General features: G+C 35.7%; 1 protein-coding gene across 1 annotated transcript; it reads right to left on the bottom strand.

The window, feature by feature from the left end:
- Positions 1-3604: 3604 nt before the first annotated feature.
- LOC149421099 (WD repeat-containing protein on Y chromosome-like) lies at positions 3605-25776 on the bottom strand. The gene is made up of 18 exons (XM_089635161.1): positions 25495-25776; positions 25154-25354; positions 23740-23851; positions 21057-21276; positions 19174-19342; positions 18366-18542; positions 16120-16353; positions 14997-15249; positions 14367-14503; positions 14003-14091; positions 12845-13045; positions 11214-11318; positions 11015-11121; positions 9150-9361; positions 8131-8312; positions 6779-6917; positions 5681-5878; positions 3605-3802 (listed from the first exon to the last, which is right to left on the bottom strand). The coding sequence occupies exons 1-18, from the start codon at positions 25774-25776 to the stop codon at positions 3605-3607; spliced, it is 3216 nt and encodes a 1071-aa protein (XP_089491287.1).
- Positions 25777-25961: the final 185 nt, after the last annotated feature.

Raw genomic sequence — 25961 nt, forward strand, 5'->3', positions numbered from 1 at the left:
TTTACCACTTTTATTGTTTATTACCAACACGTTTCATGAGCAACGCTCACTTCTTCACGGTTTTTTGTTTTTGTTTCTGTCTATTTACACCATTGTTTATGTCTATTATTTATAATTAGTTTTATTAAAAACCCTGAAGAAGTGAGCGTTGCTCATGAAACATGTTGGTAATAAACAATAAAAGTGGTAAAAACGAAGTATTTTATTAATTTCAATCAAAATCTATAATATTCCTTAACCTTTAGTATACGACCAACTACAATAGCAGTTCATTGAAATCAAGACTACCTTCAGGTGCACTGCAATGTGCAGTGTATAGAGCTATGTTTTAGAAGTTTTGAACGCATTTCAATATTATTCATGAAAATTCCTAGACATGTCAATTGCCTATCAATTATTTCAAATATAATTTTCATCATTATATTTGGCTTTAAAATATTTACAAAATATTGGACGTCTTCTAAGGGTTAACAAATTCATGAAAAAGGCGAAACAATATAATATATATTATGTGGCTATATAAATTAACTTGTTTTTTTTTGTTACATATTTGCTTTGCAACAAAAAAATGAGTTACACAATATAATTGTATCAACAGGATGAAGAGAAAATGTTATATTATATTATGCCTCTAAATTGCACATATATTATTGGTTTGAGTCATTACTACATATTTAGAACATATTATGCCAGCAGAAGTTCAAAAAGTTAACATGTCGAATACCTTAAATATGTCTGATTCTGCAGAAAATCAGTGGAAGTTCTCGATGGTGGGAACTGATATTTTTTATGTGTGTACTTGGAAAATACATAATTTCTCAAACAAAAATGTTTTTGAACAAGTCATATTTAAACACAAAATACCCGAAACTTACCTAACTTTCTTGAACTAAAACACACCGTCCAATAATTCATCAGAAGGGGTTTTAAAAGTGTGTTCCTGGGCTCTTAAAATCCACATACATATGCGCATGCGTGTTATCATGGAATGCGTATGATCGAGAAAGAAATGAACTGAATGTACCCAAATGCTTAAAGGGATACACCCGTTTATACAGTTGCTAAAGCACTTTGAACATGGTTAGTAAGCACCGTGACACATCCGTGTGCGAAGCAGTTTGTTTCTTGGCAGCTGTTAAAAGTTCGAACTTAAAAATGTCTGAAGAATTCATTCATATTGATAAAGACAGTGTTTCTGCTAATGTTTTTTCTTCGTTTAGTAAGTTTAGAGAATATCTGGATATCCCCATTTGCCTTCGGTAACGGACCACCACTACAAGAATTACTAATATATTCTGTAATATCTGTGTAAAATATATTACAGAATATTTAATTCAAAACTAGTTTTTTTGGCACTGATGGCAGCTTTCATCAATCAAAACTGAAAAATTGCTAAGTTACCTACGCTCAAGGACGGGTTGTTTTTACAGAATTTTTTATTTTATTTTATTTTTATTTTTTATTTTATTATATTATATGAGTTTGAACAATTCATCAAATTTCAAAGCTGATTTTCAAGTTCTGTGAATTGTTCAACATCTGTGAAACAACCTGTCCTTAGAGAAGGTTACCCATTTGCACTTCACAATCAATTTCTCACTGAGCATTTGCATAATGCGCAATAAATGTTATCTGACTAAAACATTTAAGTAGTTAATGAACATAAGTTGTATGCTTTTGTACTTGATGCAAATACAAACATGTCTTATTTTAGATGATAATATGTTTAAACCATTTTTCTTTTGTTTATTACACATTTGTGAATACATACATAACTATTTAGACCGACATAAAACAATGTTAGTTACTTTGTCAGTACTACATATATAACATTTAGCCAAGATAAATCCACACAAATAGACGAACACGGTGTACAGTAGTCCCAGAGAGAGATTGTATGTCATAAGCAATTGACCTCTTCCTTCTCACACATCTTGCATGAAAATGAAAAAGACGGAAGATACTAGAACAATGATGTCACCTCTCTCTGGATCTACTATAAATTTGTGTACTCAGTGGCGTAGTCAGCTGAGATTATGTGTTTTAGTCGTATTTAAACTTAGCGATTGCTCAGTTTGATTGATGACAGTGATCGCAAAAGCATACTTTATTTCCGGTACTCAAATTGTGCACTTAATAATACACAATCATTATATTCACACTACAACTTTGTAGATATTTTTAAGTGTGTTAGTTACCCAAAATGAATTCAATTGATACGAATGAAGGCCTTTAACATTAGACTATCATCACAGAGCTCATTAGCATTAAATTAAAATGTACATATTAATTAATTAATTATTTATTTATATAGCCCTATAGAAATCCATTAGGTAGGCGACACATTACGCTATACGCATCATGGCTTGGCCTATTTAAGTATATCGCTTCCCATACACTACCAATGGAAAATTTATGGCGAGCGATATGTTGAAATAGCCACGAAAAAATAGAGCGCTTATAGCGTGGTTTGTCACAGGCATAATGCATTTATGTATGTTCTAGAGTATTTATAGCTTGTCAAAATTGAAACTAAGCATTTGTTGTTGAACACGTCAATCCAGTTGCCTATTAAATGTTGTGTTATATAAATTGTTGATACCTTTTAGTGTTAAATTATATTGAACAGCTTTAATTATTGACTTTTATTTTTAACCTTTTGCCTACTGAATATGCAGCCCAGTTAGGTTTATCACTTGCGGAGATTTTATTTCAGAATAAATGTGATACAATGATATATAATGTAATACATTCTCAAAACACTATTTGATTTTATTTTATCGGCCACCTAAAAAATAACATTGTGATGAAATCGGCCAAATTTTCTTGGAAACATGTCTAAATATGTCGAAGACTGTGGTTAAAAGGTATTTTCACCGTCACCATTGGTGATTATTCGGCCAATATATTCATGTCAAAAAATTTTCATATAATAAATGTGGTCAAATAATGAAAAATAACCCTAGCTTAAAAATCAATAAAACCTATACAAAGGGTTGTCGTACAAGAAATAATTTTTTTCAGTTCTTGAAAACCTAAATTTAAATATGTTTGGCGAAATTATTTATGTATTATTATAATCTTTATGAGAATTTCTCTGTATAGTCAATTGAAAATTCCATTTCACTAACTTCATCCAGATGAAGACTTGTGTTGCTACATTTGAAACCCGCCTCGTCCATCTGGATCATAGATAATAGAAACAAGGGTGACGGGCCATGAACATCAGTATGAAACGCACGCACAAAAGTGTATCCAACATCGTTCATATTACTACACACCACGGCTTCCTGCATTACATTCATACCACACAGCAAACATTATATACTTTATACCTACACAGCAAACTTTCATAGGCTCCGCTTCAGCGTCAGCGCGCAGTTTGGTCATACTTCCAAGTAATATTCTCTAATTTCTAATATCTATGGTCTTCACTGATACGTGACAGAAGAATTAAGTTTTCTCTTCTCGACAATATATTATTTGCTTTGTGTGTGTTTGCGATGAATCAATTGCCAAAGAAGGCAGATGTCGTAACTCGGCAACAGTTAACACGCTTCCATGTTTTAACTATATCAGCCTTTTTTTCTATTACATGTATGGCCTAACGGGATGTAGATTCCTTGTAGAAAGAGAAGCCGCTCCGCTTGGCATCGGTGACCTGGTCCGCGATGAAGGTAAGCTGCTTCTTCTGGCCGGAGGCTTCCTTCCTACGGCGCACGCTGCGTATGGTAGGGGGTGACCGGCTGCGGGGGAGCAGTGGCTTGGACGCAGGAGTCGATAAATGGGTGTAGATAGGAATCTGAAAGCAAAAGGAAATAAGAATTTATTAAAACTAACTAACCAACACACCGTTTCAGAGTTTAAGCAGAGAGTATGACCACCATTCAGTTTGGTCTCTTCACACACTCCTTGGTTCTTTCACCTTCAAACTTTTCTGTTATACTAACTCTTAACATGACCCTTCTCTAGTATTTTTATAATGTTGCAAGTGGCAGTACAATATTATTTATATTTAAAACCTCTCGCATGCATCCTCAACTGGCTTAGAAGAATTAATGTGAATAGAAAAGGGTGCCTACAATGTGGTATGAGCGTGCTGGCACTAGAGTTTTGTTGGTAATTTTTAGTTTATAAATGAATAAAAATGTGATCAGAGACCAAAGTGACAATGCTAACAGCGCTTTTGATTGGCAGATTGTCGTAGGATATAATTAATTATTTTTTATTCACCATCTATAAGACGTGTATTTCGTTATTGGTGTTAAGAAGCTGATAGTATTATTATCTTAAAGATTACAGTTTAGGATTATTTTATTTTAAAAAAGTCTCTTATTTTAAAAAAGAACCGTTTAAGTTTCCAAACAACATCCCCGATTAGAAAATATTAAAAAGAAAATTTACAAAACTTGGAATATCTCATTTTTAAAAACTGTTACACAATTTCCTGACTCATTTTCCCATCAATTTTCATACCAATTTTTTTTCTAATATTCCACCATGAAATTTTTCAGGAAAATATTTTCCATGATTAATTTTTTTTCAACATTGAAAAATTATATTGTTATGGAGGTACAATATCTGTGCTCATAAAAACATTGCCCGGAATATTTACGATATATCTTCAAATAATGTTTATATCTTATGGGACGATATGTTTAGAATATTTGCACCCAACAAAATATAGTCTGTCAAAATAAAAAAAAAACAAACTTCAGTGCTTAACTCATTATCGACCAAAATTGGAGGTACAATACTTTAAATCTAAGGACTAAGGAATATTCTATTAATGTTTATATTTTTGGGACGATATGTTTAGGAGATGCAATATTTGAATCCAACAAAATATAAGCTGTCAAAAAAAAAATTCAGTGCTTAACTCATTTTCGATCAAAATTGGAGGTACAATATTTTTAGATGATGCTAGTGTATAGCAGGTACTAGCGAGAGATATTATCGGATAGAGCAAGCATCTGGGTGCGCAGAGATTTACCTACCCTCGGTTAACGAACAGTGGTAGCTAGCCAGACAGGTTATTGTAACGTAAATAAACAGTATTATATTAAGAACCTTTTATTAATTATAAGAGTTCACAACACCCGAAGTCTGCTTGAGTAAAGGCAGATATAACACCAACTAACTAAACATCATGCTGTTTCACGCAGGGGTAGGCATAGAGGACGGACCCCCAAACAACTAGGCACATTCGTACATCCTCTCATGCATACTCTTCTATTATTCTGACTCTTGACATGGCCTGACTCAAGTATCTGATTCACTTGATCTTGCCATGTCTTCCCCGGGTGTCTCCGACTTCTTCTTCCGATTACTTTGTATTTTATTATATTTAGGAAACAACCAGATAGATAATATGATTATCAATTTCCTGTTAATTACTTTAGATATATGCCATTTTTGTATTTCACCTAAGACGTCTCAATTCAGTCCGAAGAAACCTTCCTACAGAGGCAAAAAAATTACTGATCAACTCAGCACAAAGCTATTTACATTTTTTACTATTAATAATCTAAAGAATCACTGGTTAAAGTAAGTCAAGTACGTCCCTTAACATCCTATATAGTAACCACTAGCACCAGAAAGACTAATAATGTATTTAAAGGATACTTTGTATCAATTTGCCTCTCATTGACCTTAAATAGTTATATTAAAGAAATCTTACATGTGCCAGTGCATCATTAAGAACAATGTTCGGTATGGAAGGTGGATGGACCGGGAGTCGACATATCCTCGTGAGCAAATGGTCCGAGGGTAGTTTATCATCAATAGTCTTCAGCAACTTGAAATCACTCATTGTAATCTCCAGCTTACTCCTGCCCCTGATCGGAACGTAACGGGATACTTCTCCGCCGTTCAATACCTGGGAAATAATCATTATTTTGATGTATTATTAATAATATTGATGATAAGAATTTGGAAAGTTTTAGGGTTTCATTATATAACACTTATAGGAGGAGTTCATCCAAGCGAGTAGTGCGTTTACAAAAGTAATTCCTTGTCACTGCAACAACTTGATTGAACTACAATAATGAAAGCATGTTTAAGTAAAAAAAAATTTGACAACTTAACCACAATATTTTTATGTAACAAAAATGTAAAAATAATATTTGTGATGTATGGTAATAAGTTGAGTATTTAAGCGATGATGGCCCTAGTCATAAAGCTTACTCCAGCGTCCGTCAGATGTCGCTAGAGTGTAACAGATGCTTGTGAGATTATAGTGACAGGGAACAAGCTTCTCGAACCAGAGAATTACCAACCCTCGATTAATGAACAGTGTAGCTAAATCCAGACCAATAACAATAATATTATTTAACGTAAATAAATACCATTATATGTAGAACCTTTTACTTTTTAACAAAGAGTTCCCAACCCTTAAATCTGCAAAGTAAGACAGATATAACAATATTGTAATCAGTAATCAAACATACTAATTTCAGTTGCCTGTGCTGTGCATTAATCCTGAGTGAAATCTTGTTCAATGAACACAAATTCGTTTTGAATATAAGTGTAAAAAATTGGAACTGATTTGTCAAGATTTCAGACTATACTGTGATTTTTCACGGGTCTACAACAGCAAATAGATTTATTTCTTGTGAAAAATAATTAATAATTAATGGCCACCCACGCCTGTCTGCATTCCTCCGAACAGTAACAGTCATGGCCCTAATGGGAAGTGGCAAATAATTATCTGCCAGCTTGTACATTAATTTTTAAATTGACATCTCAATTTCATCATTATACACATCAACCTCGGTACCTTGAGTGTAGTGGAACTAGCCACCTTCTTGATGTCGGGGGGCTTGCGTGGCTGCAGGTCCCACGGGAGAAAGGTGCCCAAAGTGCCCAGGTACTGTCCCCCCAGAGTCCAGATCCTAACACTGCCATCAGCACTGCCACTGATAAAGCAATTCAAAATAATTATTAAATTTTTTAAATACTGTGCAGACAATTTGTTTTTATTTTGTTATTATTTTTTTATATTTATTTATTTGTATTATACTTATGCCCATATGGGCTTTTAGAAACATGTGATATATTTAATAATTTTGTTAAAGAAATGATAAAATAGAACACATATGAAAGAATAATAAAAGCTAACATTAATATTTATTCATGAGGTATGTCATTATAGTCTTCTTGTAACTAAACTCTGTTCGGTCGAACACTTCTACTATTTCTGAGAAAGTCTTGCCAACTGCATGTAATATAGGTACAAGCGAGTATCTGAATGACTCAGTCCTAATATAAAATATACACGGTGTCCGGAAACTCGTAGTACAAGCGGGAAACTGGAGAATCTACACCACATGGGGAACACAAATAAACATAAAGTTTTTTGATTTGAGCATTTTCACAAAAAAAAAAAAAAAACAAAAAAAAATATTTTTCGGCTATTTTAGGGTTAAAGTTTTTTCTGGTGTTTAGGGTTGAACAACAGATGTTTTAACCCTGCAGAGAAGAAATATTTTATGACTACACCGGATTAAATGAAGGGTGATTTCAAAATAATGCTTCAAATCCGAGTTTCTTCATTTGTTTTACTTTCAAATAGTTTTAATTAGTTGGCTACTTTGATCTTCAGTGATAATTTATAAGAATTTGATATAAAAAATAAAAAAAATAAAAAAAAATCTACAAAATCTACTACAAATGTGATGTAGATTCACCAGTTTCCCGCTTGTACTACGAGTTTCCGGACACCCTGTATATTATATCCTAATATAAATATGTGTGCATCAGGCATACCTATTAACCTACTGCAATATTTGTGATTATACAGTATAAACTATGTATATATTTAAATGTAAATTTTACACTGTGAAGACAGGGACGCTCTTGTGAGATCACAAAAACAAAAATAAATAAATCTTTTTTAACGGGCATGAATAAATATAAAATTAAAATACTTAAGTTAAATAAGGTTACCTAGGTTTTGATAGGTAACAGGATCACAGTCAGTCAGTTAACAGAACAGTCACAAAACAGAACATGGTAAAAAAAGGTTAGGTTAGGTTTATTTATTATTTTTTTCACTTTTCTTCAGTGTTTTGTTTCATCACAGTTCTGTTTTGTCACTGTTTTATTTAATCATGGAAGCGTGTTGATCACCTCAAGACGTAGTTCTTTTCCTGTATGTAGACGAGGGAGCTTATGCTTCTGAGATGTGCCCGGTAGCTGTTGCACAGCAGCGGGAGGGGCTGTTTCCGGCAGAACCTCTTGGCTCGTCCTTCCACACGGTCCCGCCACAGAAACGGGAATTGCAGGCGCAGTAGGGGCATGCAGACGTGAACCTTAAGTACACTTATAGTTTGATCAGGTATGTCAATGCTAAAATTATCAAACACTACCTACACCTACTAATAACCTCAAATACCAAGCATATTATGTTTACTAAAGCAATTTTAAAAGCATTTGGGGTAGGAAAGTATAATCATCGTTCAAGGGTCGGTAGGAGTGAGTCATTCCGGCCGGAATGAGTGGAATGAATCTAATTCCGAAGGCATTTAACTCAGAGTTCATAAAATAAGTGGAATGATACATAACTGATGGTCGGCACTGTCGGCAGCATAATTTTGAGGTCATGATAGGATGACTTTCCAATTTACAACCTGAAAATAGTTGTTTTGACCTGGAAATTCTAGTCAGAAAAATCTGTTCAATTTTCATGAAGCCAGGCATCATGATGGAAAGACCTTGCAACCTGAAAATAGTTGTTTAGACCTAGAAATTCTAGACAGAAAAATTTGTAGAACTTTCTACACCTAAACTAACACTAACACCTACTCTCGAACTACCGTTGTAGAATTAGAACACAATTTTTTTACTTTACACTTACGATAGTAACCGATCAAAGTAGAACAATAACAAAACAGAACATGAGAAAATAATACTACAACGGTAGTTTGAGAGTTTTGCTGCATTAGAACACAAATTTTCTACTTTACACTTACAATAGTAACCGACCAAAGTAGAACAATAACAAAAAAAAACCACGAGAAAATAATAGGTTAGGTATATTTTGTTTCTTTACTTTTCTTCAGTGTTATGTTTCGACACAAAACCAGTTACGATTAGTTAGATTAATTAGTAGAACAGTTAATATTATCCTTAAACAAAGTTTATTTAACCTGTTCACCAGTCATGTACCCCTCCATCAGCCACACCTTTACGTAGCCGGTGGCCGAGCCCGTGAAGATGAACTTGTTGTCAGAATCCGTGGCCAGACTGGAGATGTAGTCACCCTCGGTGTGAACTGCGATGAAGGATCCCAGGTAGCCACCGGCTGCGTGCTCCGACCACATTTGGATGGACCCGTCGCCCAGGGCAATCAAGAAATTGGCTGGATTGGAATAAGTTAAGTTAAAACTTAAATATGCATAACAAGTAATGGAGAGATTCTTGTTTTTTTAATACAATATGATTTCACATATTCTGTTTGCTGGGCCACCAACGAAGAACCAAAAATCGGATTGGAACTTATAAAGCTAACCGATGAATGATGCTAAAATTTTGACGTCCCTTGTCAAAATCAGTAGACGTCTAGGCAGGTGATTACTGCAATCAATAATATTCGGATAATTTTTACCTCAAGAGTGATGTGTTAGGACTGTTAGGTGTAATCAGCGCCTTGGCACCTTGGAAATTCAGCACCCGTAGCGGACTGCCGGCCTTGTGTAGGACAAGGAAAGCATTCCCACCTGACGCCTATTATTTGTGTTGTTTTGCAATTTATTAATTAAAAATAATACATAGTAGTATATTTGTGGCAAGTTCCACTGTGGAAGATACTCTAAATATCGCCCTGGTGTAAAACCACATCATATTTGAAACATTGCTTGAAATGGCTAAAGCTCTAGTAGACTAGATCTGATAGCCAGGTACTTCCCCAACTTTCTTTTCCCCATCTCCTTCCCCTCCTCACTACCCCTAGCCTCAAAATATACCCTAATTGGGGATGCCATAGTCTCACTGTTTTACAGTTTATCTTACGACAGGAAAGTAAGGTAACGAACTTGCTGTTTCCTTTCAATTTAATTTAAAAGGACCAGAATAAACACTATTTTGGGGGCATGTTGTTAAAATATTGAAATATGTGCAATTATTTACTGTATATAGTATGGGAATATAATTATACATGATGTTTTTCGTACCTTATTCAGCGCTTTTATTAAATTACTGTTATTCGTTGTAGCGTTTATTTTAGGCGAGATTGTCGGATTGTGCCCGATAAAACCACTGTCCGACATTACAGCTACCCAATCAGGGCAGGCCGTGAGCCAAGCGGTGGCCCCTTGTCAAAACCAGTGGACATCTAGGCCCTAGGTCATATATGGGCAACCGCCGGCCCGCTGAGCTATTTCGTCCGGCCCTGATTCATCTCGGCGAAGTAGTAGAGAAAGATTAATAATTGATCCAAGAAGAGATTAAATAATTGAGATGACTCGCTTGCAGTGGCTCCACTCTACTAGTTCAAGATCAACACCGCTTGGATAACACCTACAGTAGGTTACGAGCCGCTGTTTGCTCATGATTAATATTACTTTATTATGTTTAATAATTTGGTCCAAACCCTTGACTCGGAGACAGCATGATAATTTGGCCCCAGACCTAAGAAAAGTTGCCCATGCCTGCCCTAGGTAGTAAGTAGTACGTAAGTGATTACAGCAATCAATAATATTTGGATGATTTGTATTTTTGTGTAGGGCAATTTTAATGAAAAATAATCTCAAGGGCAATGCTTTAGGACTGTTAAGTATTATCAGCGCCTTGGCTATTAGGCGCCCGGAGCGGACGGTACCAATTGCACCCGCGTAGGGCCGATCCTGGCCCTGATGATGGACACTGTATTGCCGTCCGAAACGTTGGCTAAAAAAGGATGTAGCGCAACACGGCATAATACCCCAAAAATAAATCACTATGTTACTTTTGGGTGTGAAAATCTAAAATCATGTCTGTTTTTATAACGTTTTTTATTTTTATTTTCTTTGTTTACCTGTTCCAGCTTTGATGGCTCGTGCACTAAGGAAGATAATGGCATGACACGAGGTTTGTTGGATCATCTGCGGCATATTGGGCGGCTCACCTTTGCGTCTTCTTTGCCTGAGGATGCGAGATTGTATGAACTAGATATTGACTCTTAAAGGGGATGGATGATGTCAACTTGAGACAAAAACAATGTTTGAAAATCTTACTTGAAAATGTCCTGCGATCTAGAGGATGGAGAACCCAACTTTCTAGTTGTCCTTTTGGAATATTGAATTTTGACCCTCTCTGTGGGATTTTGACACAAGTACTGTCTGCAACAAATTTTTAAAAGAACTTATAATACATATTACTTTTAAATGTTCTCAATCTTCGCCATACTCCAATAGCGCAAGATGGCTATAATCACCGCCATCCTTATTAATACAGGCAGTGGTGTAGAAAATGCATTGACAGTAAAAAAGACCTGTTTATGTTTTTGGCATCGTACCAGGGTTTAGTTTTTAACTATCAGTGCATTTTCTACAGCACGGCCTGTATTAATAAAGATGGCGGTGCTCTGGTCAATATTACGAAAGTGAAAATTGCTGGTTTACTGATTGAATTAGCAGCAGATTTTACATAAACACAAACCATTTCAATGTGCGTCCATAGATTAATGAAATGGGTTAAAATAAAAAAAATTTAAAAGCAAATAAAAAACCCACATTTTAATGTAGATTTTAAGATGTTATTACTTGGAGTTCTGTAAACAGTAGACTTCAAGTCTGAAAAGTATGTTCATAATTTTCTCTTATTTAATAAATCAGAGTCAAAAATTCCTTTGAAGTCTTTAAATTTGTAAGTATGTATCAGGGGCTGATCTAACAGTCAGCATTTCAGCAAATGCTGACTGGGCCCTCCCTGCTGGGCCCCTCTGGGCCCTCCTGCAGTTCCGTCTTTACCCTATGGGTACGCGGGGCACGAGCCCAGGGCCACTGGCCTGAGGGGGGCCCGGAACTCATGCCCATAGACAAGGACGCCGAAAGGAGGGTTCAGGGGGGAGTATAAATCATCAGACCTGGCCTGAGGACCGCCCGGGGCCCTAGCAATCGCAGTATTTTACTAATATTTAATGCACCCTTGAGATCCAATTATTATAAATTGCTATTAAGATGCACACAATAAATTAAATGGTTAATTAAAAGATAACAAGTCAATAATATTGCTGTCATGCACTTTACATGTAAATAATACAAATTCTACTTGTAGTAGGCTCATAGAGTACTTATAATATAGAATTGAACTCGCAACGCCTGGGTGGGAATCCAAAGCATTTATCCACTCGGCTACTAGCCGGTTAAGCTGATACGTTTTAAAGGTTTCTGTTTTCAACAATACTTAAAGATTTTGTTTTAATAAAATACAAAAAAAGGTTTCTGTCTAAATATTGTTGGGATTATTTCCGAAAAATAAAAATCAAAAGCATTTGTGCGATTTATAACAAATTTTCTACTCACTTTGCCCAAACCACATAGGTACTTCAATTGGGAATGGCATGTAAAAAAAATTGCCCGCGGCGTTTGTTCGTGTCTTTGTGAGAGTTCTTACAAATTTTACAGTCTCTTCCCCCACAATCATACAGGTACCCCAATTGGAGATATCAAATAATATACAAAAGGCAAATAAGAAAATCCAAATAGACACAAAGATTTCACATTTGAAAAAAGAATCTTGAACTGTTAAAATGGCCTCCAACTTGAACCGGAAGCGGAACGATATGATGTTTGTTTGTACTTTTTCTTAAATATTCTATTTTGTCACCGTACTGATTTATTATAGATTTATGCGAAAGCATTACCTGATAGCTCTTCCGGTGTCCAGTTTCCACAGCACCAGTTCCCCGCCAAAGCTGATGGTGCCGATCACCTCGGTGGTCCGCAAGGCGGCCCCCGAGACGTCGTCATTGTGGCGAGTCTCCCAAATCTTGCCTGTGTCACCCGCCTTTATGGAAGTGTCGTCAAATTCCGTGATGTGCTTATTCCACCCTACTGCCAAAATTCTGAAGATTAAAAAAAATTGATTATAAATTTTTGTAACTTTCAGATATTCCAACTGCTTAACTAACTAATTATTATGTCATTTCCCGCAGGGGTAGGCAGAAAGGATGAACTGTCACACAAGTCTGCCTCGGCACATATTCCTTGCTTCATTGGCATTCGTGCATCGTATCATACATACTCTTCTTTTTTCTGACTCCAGACACGGCCTGACTCAAGTATTTGATTAGCTTGACCATGCCTGTCTTCCTTGGGTTTGCCTGACTTCTTTTATCAATCACTTCCGCATCATATATTCTCCTTACACTACATTCTTCGTGCGTCTGTCCTACATGCCCAACTCGTCCTTTTCTTAATCTTATCCATTAGGCTTATATCAGCCTTGCATTCTTTCTGGATCTCCAAATTTTTAGCACGGTAATACACGGTTTTACCACACACATTTAGGGATCTCATTTTTACAGCATTCAGTCTACTTTCTCTTCAGATATTCAACATTTGAAAATTAAACCAAAACATTCATCAGTCAGCAGTTTTACTGGTTTTGAAATCTAGTAATCGTAATGTCAGTTAAATGTATTAACGTTATTTATTAGAATGGCCGAATAAAAGTCAATATCTAACACCATTTATTATTCTTATTACGAGTCTGGTGATGAAGAAGAGACATGGAACAAATATTCACACTATTATTAGTTCTTTCTTCTTGCTCTTTCGTTCGCACAGTCATTATAGTATTTAAAAAGAATAAGGGCGCCCGCAGACGGGAGACTTCAGTCACGACGACAGTTGGAAACTTTTCCAAAATTCATAAAAGTCTTCCTAGTGTCGCATCGCTCGTTCGCACACCTCCACATACCGTCATAGATTTTCATGCCTCCAACTGTTGCATCGCAACTATCGCTGCAACTGAAGTCTCTCATCTTTGGGCGCTATAAAACATATTAAACTTTTCTCACATATTTGATATCCATAGAACGTAGGTAACTTCATTCATATATTCTATGGACATGTTCTTCAAACAGGAGCCAGTGTTGAAATTCCAAGTCTAAAAATTATATAAATGTGTTAAAAAGATTGTATTATGATCTCCGTATCCGAGCGGTACGAATGCAGAAATCGCGGGTTCAAAACCCGGCTCAAAAAAATAATGTATGTATATTTTTCTAAATTTGTTATTTCACAAATATTTAATATTAAATATTATAATATTTGTGGCACTCTCCAGAGTAGTAATACTTTGATTATATATTTCTATGTACATAAAAAATTTATACATTCTTACCTGCTAGTAAATATTATTACATATTACTAAAGATTTACTTTAAGGGTTCCATCTCTTGCTCCGGTTAGCAGGAGTTGATAGCTGGGATCAAAAGTAGCCGCTGTTATTTCAACTGATATTGTTTCTCCATTGAAGACCCTTTTGTGAGCCTCATGAATGGTCGTCTGACGGACACCTAAAATTGAAAATTTTATTTTTACTATGCGAAATATTGTAATGATATTGCAGATACCTAGAGATAGTGATTTACAATAAATATTTCAGTCTAGTTGTGATGTCACAGTGCCTCTTCACTTAGTGCTACTAACTTCTTCTTCTTCTTTAGTCATTTCCGCATTGCTGAGAATCATGAACCCCATGTTTGGTGAGCGTTACGATAAAACTCAATTTATAAAAAAATTATATATAATTTCAGCTACAACAACATCACCAAACAACAACTGACTCACAAAAAATCTTAGAACCGCACCTGTGGAGGAAGCTCCTCAATGTGTCATCATTGCACAAGCAATATCTTCCACCCGATGGTGGTAGGAGATTTATATATATTGTTCAGTTATTCGTAACCCGGAAATGCTAGTCTTTATATAAAATTTTTTGTGTAAGTTTAAAATTTTTTCATGTGTTCAAAATCGGGTAAGCTTAACTAGTAAACAAAAATATTTTGCCTGTAGAGATATCCCAGCAAATGATGATACTATCAGCGCCGCAAGTGACCACGGTCTTAAAGAGGGCATTGTAGAGGACCACAGAGACAGATTTAGCATGGGTGAAGCCATCCGTGTGCAGCTCATTTAGCTTGGGTTCGCACTCTATGATGGCCAGCTGGAGACTGGCCAGGATCAGGTTTCTGTTGGCGGGGTTATAGACCGCAGCCAGCTCTGTGTGCTCTCCTATGGTGACGGGGAGATCACTGAATGTCTGTAACCAAATATATGTGCACAGGATAGTGGGTAAGTACATGTAGGTATTAATATTCGGTAAGATGTATTACATTGGTATTTTGGTGACCCGGTGCAGACTGTTAGAACCATGAATCTAAAACTCACTGTACAGAGAGTTAGTGCGATTTTGTATGAATGACAATGTAGTCAAATCTAGAGTGAGGGGAAATTGCCTGGCGGCCATCTTGTGTGACAAACTTTTGAATGTTATTTCAACCACCATTCCTAGGTATGTAGTGATCTAAGGATCACCGCACTCTTAGCTTTCGAGGCAGTTCCCAATGAGTCAGGACGGAGTTGATATGCACTTCTGTATGGTTTTTTTTTCTGTGACACATCTCAAGAGCGTCTCTCTCTGTACACTGTACGGGCAGGCCACCCCGTTGGGCAGCGCTGTGAGGCGGGTTAAGGTAGGGGCTGTAGGAAGTGATTTATTAATGCGAGTCTTCGGGAAGCCCAGATTATATGAAGGAGGAAAAACAGGTGGTTAGTATTGAAGAACCTGTTAGCCCTACACAAGATGACCAGTTTCTTGAAAGCCAGATTTACATGGGCTTATATAAAGCCCCGATTCTTGACACGATCTGCTATACTTACTCCAAGCATTTCAATTGAGTTTTTATTAGGAAAGGTGGTTCCATCAAATTGCACCAAACAGTTATTCTTATACGGTATTGATCTTCCACTTTGCCGAAATCAGACACGCTTGGGTTTTCGAGACGTTGAAATTGACTAGGTTGGCCTCACTCCAAGCACCTTCTAGAGGTGGTGGTCAACTTTTTGTCTAAAAACTTCCCTAGCTTTTTGGATATCATAAATGGTGTGCATAAGAAATAATAAGTTTTACCTGGAAACAGCTCTGATCTCTGATGCTCCACACCTTGATGATTCGAGCAGCATCCAATGAGTACAGCTTGGTACTCTTGCTCTGTAGTATGACCATTACGATGGAGGCGTGGTGGCCCTTGAAGACAATGCTGGCTTTCGTCGGGACGAATATGCTCCAGAAACACACGGTTCCGTCGCTGCTTCCCGTTGCTAGGACGTGCTTATTCTCGTCAAACGTAAAGCACACTACCCCCTTCAAATTAATAGATTGAATGTAAAAAACCAAAAAGTAAGAACAAGTAAGAACTAACAACAGATAGATTGATTTATTTGGTTGTTCCATTGCTTCCTCTGGCGTCTCATATTAATTACGAGTGCAACAATAGTGAACATTGCAATATTTATGAAATACATAATATTATTATGATGAATTGACAAATGCATCGGGTACCTACCTTATAACTTACTAAATTTTCACATGCAGCAAACACTTCGTGGATATACGAGTACATAATTATAATAAAATAACTTAGTTTGAATACCACTTTATTGTATAGATATATCTTTAATATATAAAACCAACCTGTTTAACTTGAGCCTTCATCAGGTTTATATAAAAACCGTATTGGTTCAGGTTGAACCGAAATCTGTTGGTTTTATATACTAAAGATATATTTCATAAAAAAGTGGTAGTCAAGTGAAGTTAAGTTATTTTATACAATTTTTTTTTATTATTTTATTTCTAAGAAAATTTACATTGGATACATTTTGTAATGTTATTTCAACCATGAATGTAGTACATAATGTAGGGATTTAGGAATTTAGAGTTCTAGGGATGTAGGGATGCCATGTTTGCCTGGGTGGGACCCAGACGTGATGCCAACTCAGACAATGACCGGTCAAAGTAAAAATTATGGAAGCAAAAAGAAATAATAAGTAATATGGTTAGCCAAAAGAAGCAACATATACAAAGCAAGTATTTCATCATTCCAAATAGCAATGCTTTCTCGAAATGATAAAATATTCAGTAGGTATTACCAGGGGCGGTTCTTCCCTTAGGTCAATTGGTTTTTGAACCCCCAAAATTACAATGACAATAATAATAAATTATGTACATAAAAAAAATGGTCTTATTCTTAATTTATTTGAAATGTACCAATGGGTCAATTTTAAAAATGTCCATGGCTTTGGCATCTTCTGTCCCTATGCGCGCCATAGAATATACGAGATAGCACTATGTCTTTCTTCTCAGTAAAAATTAGGTACTGAAGAAAACTTAGGAACGCTTAGGTCATGGCCATGAGGGAGACAGCACAATGAATATTATATGTTTAAACATAGATCGATTTTTCATTTTACACGCTTGTCGTGTGTGAAACAATGGTTGTTTTTCAATTAAAAAGTTCGGCAAAGGTTTGGAATATTTCTTTATGTTGTTATCTATGTAGAATGAAGCTGAAGAATGAAATTAAAAAAAGTTGAAGATCATTGTGAAATAGAATCGCAAGTCTAAATTTAAATGGAATTGATAAACGTCGCGTCGCTTCGCACCACGAAACCACCATACTCTTCGCTTTGCACCCAGTATCTTTGGATACTGCGGAAGAGTGTTTCAAGCTCTTATTTTATTTACTGCACAACTACATTAAACCGTATCCTCCTTAAAATAATTTGCAGTAAGTACATGGTTTGTGTAGTTATTTCTAATTTACTATATTAACATAATATATATTTTGAATCGCCGACTCATGACGTACCTACCTAATACTTGATATAGATAATAATATATATAGGCATCACAATATCAATAAAAGATAAGTCACACATTTTTTTCAAATGACCTACCACGCCTGGATTCCTATAATTTCCCTTGGCCTATGTCACCTTTAGGGAAGCTGTGTGCATGAACCCGGCCATTCCCTGTTTTGTCACCAAACGTAGGGATTTTAAAGGTTACTTTGGGTGACCTATGACAAAGGCGGTACCAATACCCACCTCCGAAATTGAAATATCACAAAATTTTCGGGATAATAGATTAGAAGAATAAGAATAATAAATAAAAATAATTATCGTTGCAGTATTAAGCAAGTTACACCCACAGGCGACTTTTTTGACGGCAACGGTTCCTTCAATGTTTCAAAATCCATTGCGGTCTTTGAAGCAATGTAAAATTAGGGTGACTTTTTATGAATTTTGAAATAGTGACGAAACTGTTGCCATAGCAAAAATTAACCGTGTGCGCATGGAGTAATTAGTTATTATTGCCTTGGTAGTGTGAAACACTTTGGAAGAGTTGGAACTGGTCAAGCTGTACATGGAGAGAGGGACGGAGCAGTCACTGCAGGAGATGACGCAGCTCAGACTGGCATAGTAGCACACCTGCCGCACTGGGGCGCTGTGGATACCATAGAACTCCCGCACCGTCATGCCAGACAATTTTCCCTGAAAGATTTCCCTACTACTTTATTCTAAATAAATTAATAAATAAAGAAGCATCATAATTTGTATCGAGTACTTGTAAACATTGTGAAACTTTCAATAATGAGGAACTCTTGTCAACTTTCTTATTTATTTTTTTACAATATTCACCGTCTAACTTACTTATTCACTGTCAACACAGATCTTTTTTTGCACGATTTTGATAAAACGGTTGACAAAATGTAACGGAATTACATGTTCTAATTAGATTCTACTAATTTTCAGGTACATAATGTAGGTACTTACTGCATTTATTTAACATGTTGTTCTGTGAAACGTATCTCCCGTGTAAAAAAAAGAAGAATTGAATAATGAAATAGAAAGTGTATAATATTATGTACTTACATATTTACTTTTTTAATATCTATGGTCAAATTTTTGGACATTTAGTTTTCTTGCCTACTGAAAACAAGCCCGATGAGTCATTGCAATCGGGGTCAGATACGTCACATAGTTCTCAATCTATCAGCAATGTCATCACCAAAGGGCTAAGATGATCAGAGAAATTTGCTAAAGTTGTACAGTAAAAAAATATAATCTAGGTAGGTAGGTACATATATTTTCGGAAGACAAAATATATTAAAGAATTGTTTACCTTTACAAGGTTCATAAAGGACAGTCTGGTCAAAGACTTGCCCATCCTTTTCTGAAAGGGTCCCAAATTCCAGGTAGAAAAGGTCATGACAAATACATTTCCTCCGTTGTCTCCCGCAACCAAAAAGCAACTCTCCGCATTGACAGGAGGACCCAAGTTGACACCACTCCTGTTAGTTAATATTTCAAGCTTATTTAACAGTATAAACCTTATGATAGCAGCTAGATCAATTTTATAAAGTTAATCAAACTTAATAATTAAGATTGCAATACTCATGGCGAATATGTTCATAAATACAGAGAAGAAAGCTATGTCCATAAATATTTTGTGTGCTGTAGCAGGAATCAAATCTACAACCTAAAATTACAAAAGACGATCCAACTAAACCAACGCTTCCATGTTTCCACTTTCCTTTCAAATGCCACAACTCCCCTAGTAGCAGACGCATTGGCACATTTATTGACTTCATACATTTGAATTTCGTTTCATATTTTTTCTTCACCATTACAACTAAGAGACACATCTGAGAGTGGGATTTGGCCTCCATATATATTCTCCACTGTCTCTGGTCCCTCACTATTCGCCTTCAGTTATCTTCCCTTCCTGCTCCAGTCCCCACTTGGTCACATTTTTACAATTGTATATTTTTTTCATATTTGGCTGCCTTTTCAGTAAGTTAACTTTAATAAATAAAGAAGCATCCACCATTAAAGAAATAATGTTGGAACAATATTGGCAGCCATCTTAACTGTCAGTATCTTGGCATTTACACAATATGTGTTGGTTAAACAAACTAGTAGTTCTGTGAACAGTAGACATCTCGTCCGAAGCAAAACAACCCGCAAAAAACAAAGTTTTTTTTTATTATAATACATCGATCAGATGTATTTAAAAATATATATGATTTATTTTTGTTTGACTGAGGATTGAACCTTAATCTCTATGGACTTGCTCCTCAACTGCTGTGAAATTTTAAAACATTAAACAAAAACAACCAAAAATTGTTTAACTGAGGATTGAACCCTTCTACCCAGGGATTGGAGTAAACCACGCTAACAACTGAGCCAAATCATGATTGGGTAGGATCGACATTATTTATCGATGTGTATTAACAGCTGTAATGTCATCCAATTTCCGAGATATGCATTCATTCATTTACGAAAACAAAATCTAAATTCAAATAGATGTATTTAAAAAGTATTTTTCTAATATTCTCTAATAATAAATTAAAATCAAAATATCCCCTGAAATCATATGATTTGCAAGTAGGTAGGTACTTAAATACCTACCTACTTAATTATAAACCATAAATATTTTACGTAACATTTTTTTATTTCTTGTAAGGAATTACACAATTTTTCCAAAATATCACCAATACCTGGTTGGTATCATAATATTGAAAAAATCTAAATAAGAAAGTCCAAATAAATGCGATGATTTCACTTTTGAAAAAAGAATCTTTACTGAACCATAGTCAAAGTAAGGCTTGCTTGAACAATAAAGTGGATGCTGCAGATTTTCGAAACCGGAAACGGAATTTACAAACAAATTTAAAGACAAATGAAATGCCAAACGGTTGAGTGTAAACAGAACTTTGTTTCTCTCAGTCAATATGTATTTAATTCATTTTGAAATCAACAAAAACATGTTTATTAACTCTACCAGCTAATTCTATTTTCGAAACAACTTATTTGTTTTTTGCACAACAATGTTTTTGTGTTTGATGTTGTTGATGAAAACAGTATATTGTCTACCACAAGTAGTTTCCCCAGAATAGCACAGAGAAATGATTTGTTTATTGTGCTGCAGAATCCATATGTTTACATCAGTGCTCAAGCGATTAAAGTGCATGCAAATTATTATCCATTTAGTAGATTCATTACCTGTAGGACTTCATGAGGCTCATCAAGCTGTCGGAGTGGAAGTACAATGCTTCCACAACATGTTTCATTTTGACCACGACAACCCGAGCAGTCATGCAACCAGCCGTAGTGTCGTAGAAGTACAGTTCATTTAGAGACGTGGACACTACCAAGATATTCACATCTGGCATGCAGCAAGCTGCCACCAGCGTGGGACGGGTCTTAGAATCTCTCTTTAGGGCTAAAAATCATGACATCATTTGATACCGTGAACAATAAAATATAAATATTTAATGGAAAAAAAAAGAAAGATAAACATTCCCAAAATCTTCCACTACCAGGGGCGGATCTAATGCTTAGCATTTCAGCACATGCTGACTGCCCCCGTCTATACCCTATGGGCATGCGGGGCAAAAGCCCAGGGCCCTCAAACTCATGCCCATAAACAGCCGCCGAGGGGGATCGGGGGGGTATAATTCATTGGACCCGGCCAGCCTGGGGCTAGCAATCGCAGTATTTTATTAAGGCGATGCACTACATTGTGTAATATTTTTAATTGAGCCGCTATCAATAACAACCCTTACGTAGATGGCGATAAGGTTTAAATTCCCGCTTAACACCATCTGCCTGTTTTGATTTATGCAAGAAAAAAACATGGCCAAAAAGTGCCTTTTATTTTATTTTGTGGATGTTCAGGCATAAATATTTAATTTTTTTCCGATCATTTTATAAATAACTTAATTTTCCACACTATACAATAAAAACAACCGAAAATAGGTTTGCAGGTAGGAGATTTTGAACTTTAAAGCAGTTTTCATAGGCTTATACATTATTTTTTTCTGGGCTTATAAAAAGACTTATCTAAAAAATACTCGATTATTTCAAAGGCCAGGATGTATTCTACTCGCAGTATTTAATTAAAGCATCTGAAACATTTCTAGGTGACCAAATTTTCAAACCAAAAACACATGATTTTAAATTACTACGTAGTGCATCGCCTTAATATTTAAAGCTTGACATAATTTTGTTAAGATAACGTCACTGTACAACTACAAATCATCCAATTATTATTAAGATACATACAATAAATAATGTAGACATTGTTTTTTTAACATTAACTTTGCACAGGAGGTTTCAATAGGAAATAAGTTCCTTAGGGCCTAATATATCATCTTTGGGGATGCTATGAAAATGGTTAACACTGAGGACACAGGACAGAAAATAATATATCAATTCTTTCATAGGGCCCTAACCTCGGAGGGGCCCCTTTTGGGTATCAAAATGACACACATTGAGAACACAGAACTAAATATTTGACATTTCTATGTAAGCGGAAAACTTTGCTTGTGCAATGACGCAGGACTTAGCTAGTATTGTATTGAACTCGCGACACCTGGGTGGGAATCCGGAGCTACTAGTCGGTTAAGCTGATACATTTTAAAGGTTTCCGTTTTCAACAATACTAAAAGATTTCCATTTAATAAAATACTGAAAGGTTTCCGTCTAAATGTTGTTGAGATTTTAACATTCCGAATAATAAAAAACGAAAGCATTGCACCTAGTAAAATATTCGCCTGCTGTGCTTTTTCCATGTCTTTGTGAATGTAATAATTTATATTTCACTCCCTTCACCTGCACCATATACGAGGAGTATCCAGAAAGTAAGTGTACTGAATTTTTGTAGGTTACAAATCTTTTTATTGAAACAAAAAAATTACATGGTTACCGTAGTACATATGTAAGCTATTTTTCGACATAGTCGCCATTCCTCTCAATGCAGGTGGTGAAGCGGGGGATCAACTTTTTGATGTCTTCCTCGAAGTAGTTTCCCGCCAACACCTTCGTCCACTTTTCCACCTCCTCCTTTACCTCCTCGTCGGTTAAAAACCTTTTTCCACCCATGTACAGCTTCAGGGAGGTAAAGAGATAATAATCTGAAGGTGCTAGGTTAAGGGAATGCGCGGGGTGGTTCAGGATATCCCATTTAAACGAAGCAAGCAGTTCCTTCGTGGCGTTGGCCGTGTGTGGTCTGGCATTGTCGTGCAGCAGGCTGACTCCCTTTGTCAGCATGCCTCTCCTCTTGTTATGAATCGCCTTCCGCAATTTTTTTAGGGTCTCACAGTATCTTGCAGAGTTGATGGTCTCCACTTGAGGCAGATATTCAATCAAAATTATGCCTTGACAGTCCCAAAACACGGATGCCACGATTTTCTTGGCTGAAATTGTGGTTTTGAACTTTTTGGTGGAGGGTGAAGAGGTGAGAACCATTTTTAAACTCGCGATACCACTTGTACACACTCGTACAATTCATAGCTTTATCACCATATGCAGTTTTAACCTCATTATAAACCTCAAACGGAGGTTTTTCCTTCCAAACGAGATAACGGATGACGCCGCGTATTTCGCATTTGGCGGGAGATTGGATTGACATTTTTCACGAAACGTGTTGTCGCGTTGACACTTCTCAACGTACTGACCTTGAACAGGTCTCGTTGCGGAGGGGAAGAGTCAGACATATCGAAAATAAAATTCATTCGGTCGTGAGAGCCTCAGTACACTTACTTTCTGGATATGCCTCATAGATACCCATTAACACTCCCTTCTTTCCTCCATGAGGCATCCCAATTGGGGATACAATGTAAATAATTTCGCCTGTGGCACTTAATTGCAACAGTTTTAATAATAATTGTACGTTATATATTACCGCAATCTGCCCAGGTGGTCCTGATGAGTTCCATGTCAAGAGTCCAACGATTGATGACTCCTTCAGGACTGAGGGTGATATAGCTGCCTTGGATGGGGTTTCCCCAGCTATGCTGTGAAAATTATTATAAAATAAAAATTATCTACTTTAGTAAGAGAGGACTGAATAAAAATACTCCTTATAGCCATTAATCGTTATATCCAAAAAAGGTTTTTTAAAAGTCATATGTACCCACCTACCTGCTTCTACTATCAATATATTCGCAAAAGTACATTATATTTTCAAAATACGAGTAGGTATTACTTATTTTACTACTCAAATTTATTTTCCATGATTGTTTTAAAGATTTCGCTTTCATACTTCTCAATTTCCTCTTTAAAACAATCAACGCATTGTAATATCATCATTTGGTCAAGGCTTCCAAGAAAAATATCACTAAATTGTCTATCTTTATCACTAGCTTGTGCATACTGTACTACCGCTTGTAAAATCGCATTTGTCATAAATAACTAGCTTGCGGGATTGTTTTGGTATTTGGCTATAAAATTTGACTTCTCACAAACCAGTGATGCACAACCCGCGGCCCCATTCTTGTGGCCCGCATGTCAATTTCATACGGCCCACTTGGCCATAGAGAAAAATCGAAATGTTTTGAGTAATTCTTGAAAACCCTGGCTGAGAATATTTTTTTATTAGTTTTGATTAATTTATGCTGCATTTCCTAAATAGAACCAAATTTGAAGAAAACAAAACAGGAGATTAAAAAAAAACAACAGAAACCTTAACTCTTGAAAATCGCTTGTAGGTCGCAGCCTGTTTGAATAATAGGCAAAGCGGCCCCTCTGCTGAAAAAGTTGTGCATCACTATTATATATTTACCCCGTGCTGGGATGTAAGTACTCATAACTAGGTACCTTCATAAACATAATTTTTTGGTTTTTAAAACAAAATTGACTAAGGGTTCTAATACAAAAGAAGACATAAAAAAGGGAACAAATATGCGAAGCTCAAATTTCGCATGACTTTCGCAGATTTTATGACAATTTTACATTCTGTCCGATGGATAGCAATGATTGACATAGCCGATAATCTTACACAAGCAGTGCCATAAAAATATGAATCCGTCCCTAACGGGATAAGAAATTCATGAATAATTTCCAACAATTTTTTCAAACCCGACATGTATTCATGTATTCAGAAATTGTGTTGAAAAAATTATTTGCTCGGTATATTAGTAAATCTACCTCATTATAACAATCAACTATTAATGAAAATAATACTGAACTAAAATATTGTTTTGTAATTGCTCATTATAGCCGTGAAATCGCTATTGCTGTGATCGTTATAACCAAGTTCGACTGTATATCATAATGTTATAGCTTATGAAAAAAGAAGTAGTATAATATGTACTTACTTTATCGACATTTGGTGAAAAACATATCCGATTGATGGCATGTGGATGTTGTGATTTTAAGATCTTTGGCTTTTTACTGATGGGAGGTACCAATCCACCAGCTTCAAATTTCAGTTCAAAGCTGTCTTTTGCAGCAAAACACAAAAGCAGGTATGACACAAATTCGTCCCAATTCACAACCCCATTCCGGTTGGAATTGATCTGCAAACAATAATTATAAAATTATTACACCACCAACTGGACTTATAATGTGAACATTGCCAAACCATGAAAATCCAAGGGAAGCCAAATCAATCCAAAAGAAACCAAATTCAAGTGAAAAGTCAAATCAAAATTTAAACCTTTAAAAACATTATTTTGAAGTCATCGTCATCAAATTCAACATCTATTACTTCTTTGAGGCACTCTCTCAATTCATTTGGGTCTAGAACATTCCAGAGTGCTTCGTCAAATCTCACTTTCAGATGTACCAAGTTCTCCACGTTGCAAACTTCATCTAATTGAATTTTCGGTTTTTCTTCTACTTCTTCTGTGACTTCCTCTATTACTACAATTTCTTCAACAATCTCTGGTTTGAGAGATTCCTCTGACTTTTGAGAGTCTTCATCCTCATCTTCATCCATATTGTTAAATTATTTAAAAAACCTTGACTTCTATAAATAATTCAACAGAAAAAATACTAAAAAGACATTTATAAAAATTTAAAACATTAATAAGGGCCAAAGAAAATGATGAATTTATTTATTATTTTATGTCAAATTTAAATTTCGAATTTGTATCATATTTTGTACATTCAATGGTTGCCTGG

This window comes from Hesperophylax consimilis, chromosome 9 (assembly GCF_061612785.1).
Source record: "Hesperophylax consimilis isolate HC1 chromosome 9, BYU_Hcon_1.0, whole genome shotgun sequence".
Taxonomy (NCBI): Eukaryota; Metazoa; Arthropoda; class Insecta; order Trichoptera; family Limnephilidae; genus Hesperophylax; species Hesperophylax consimilis.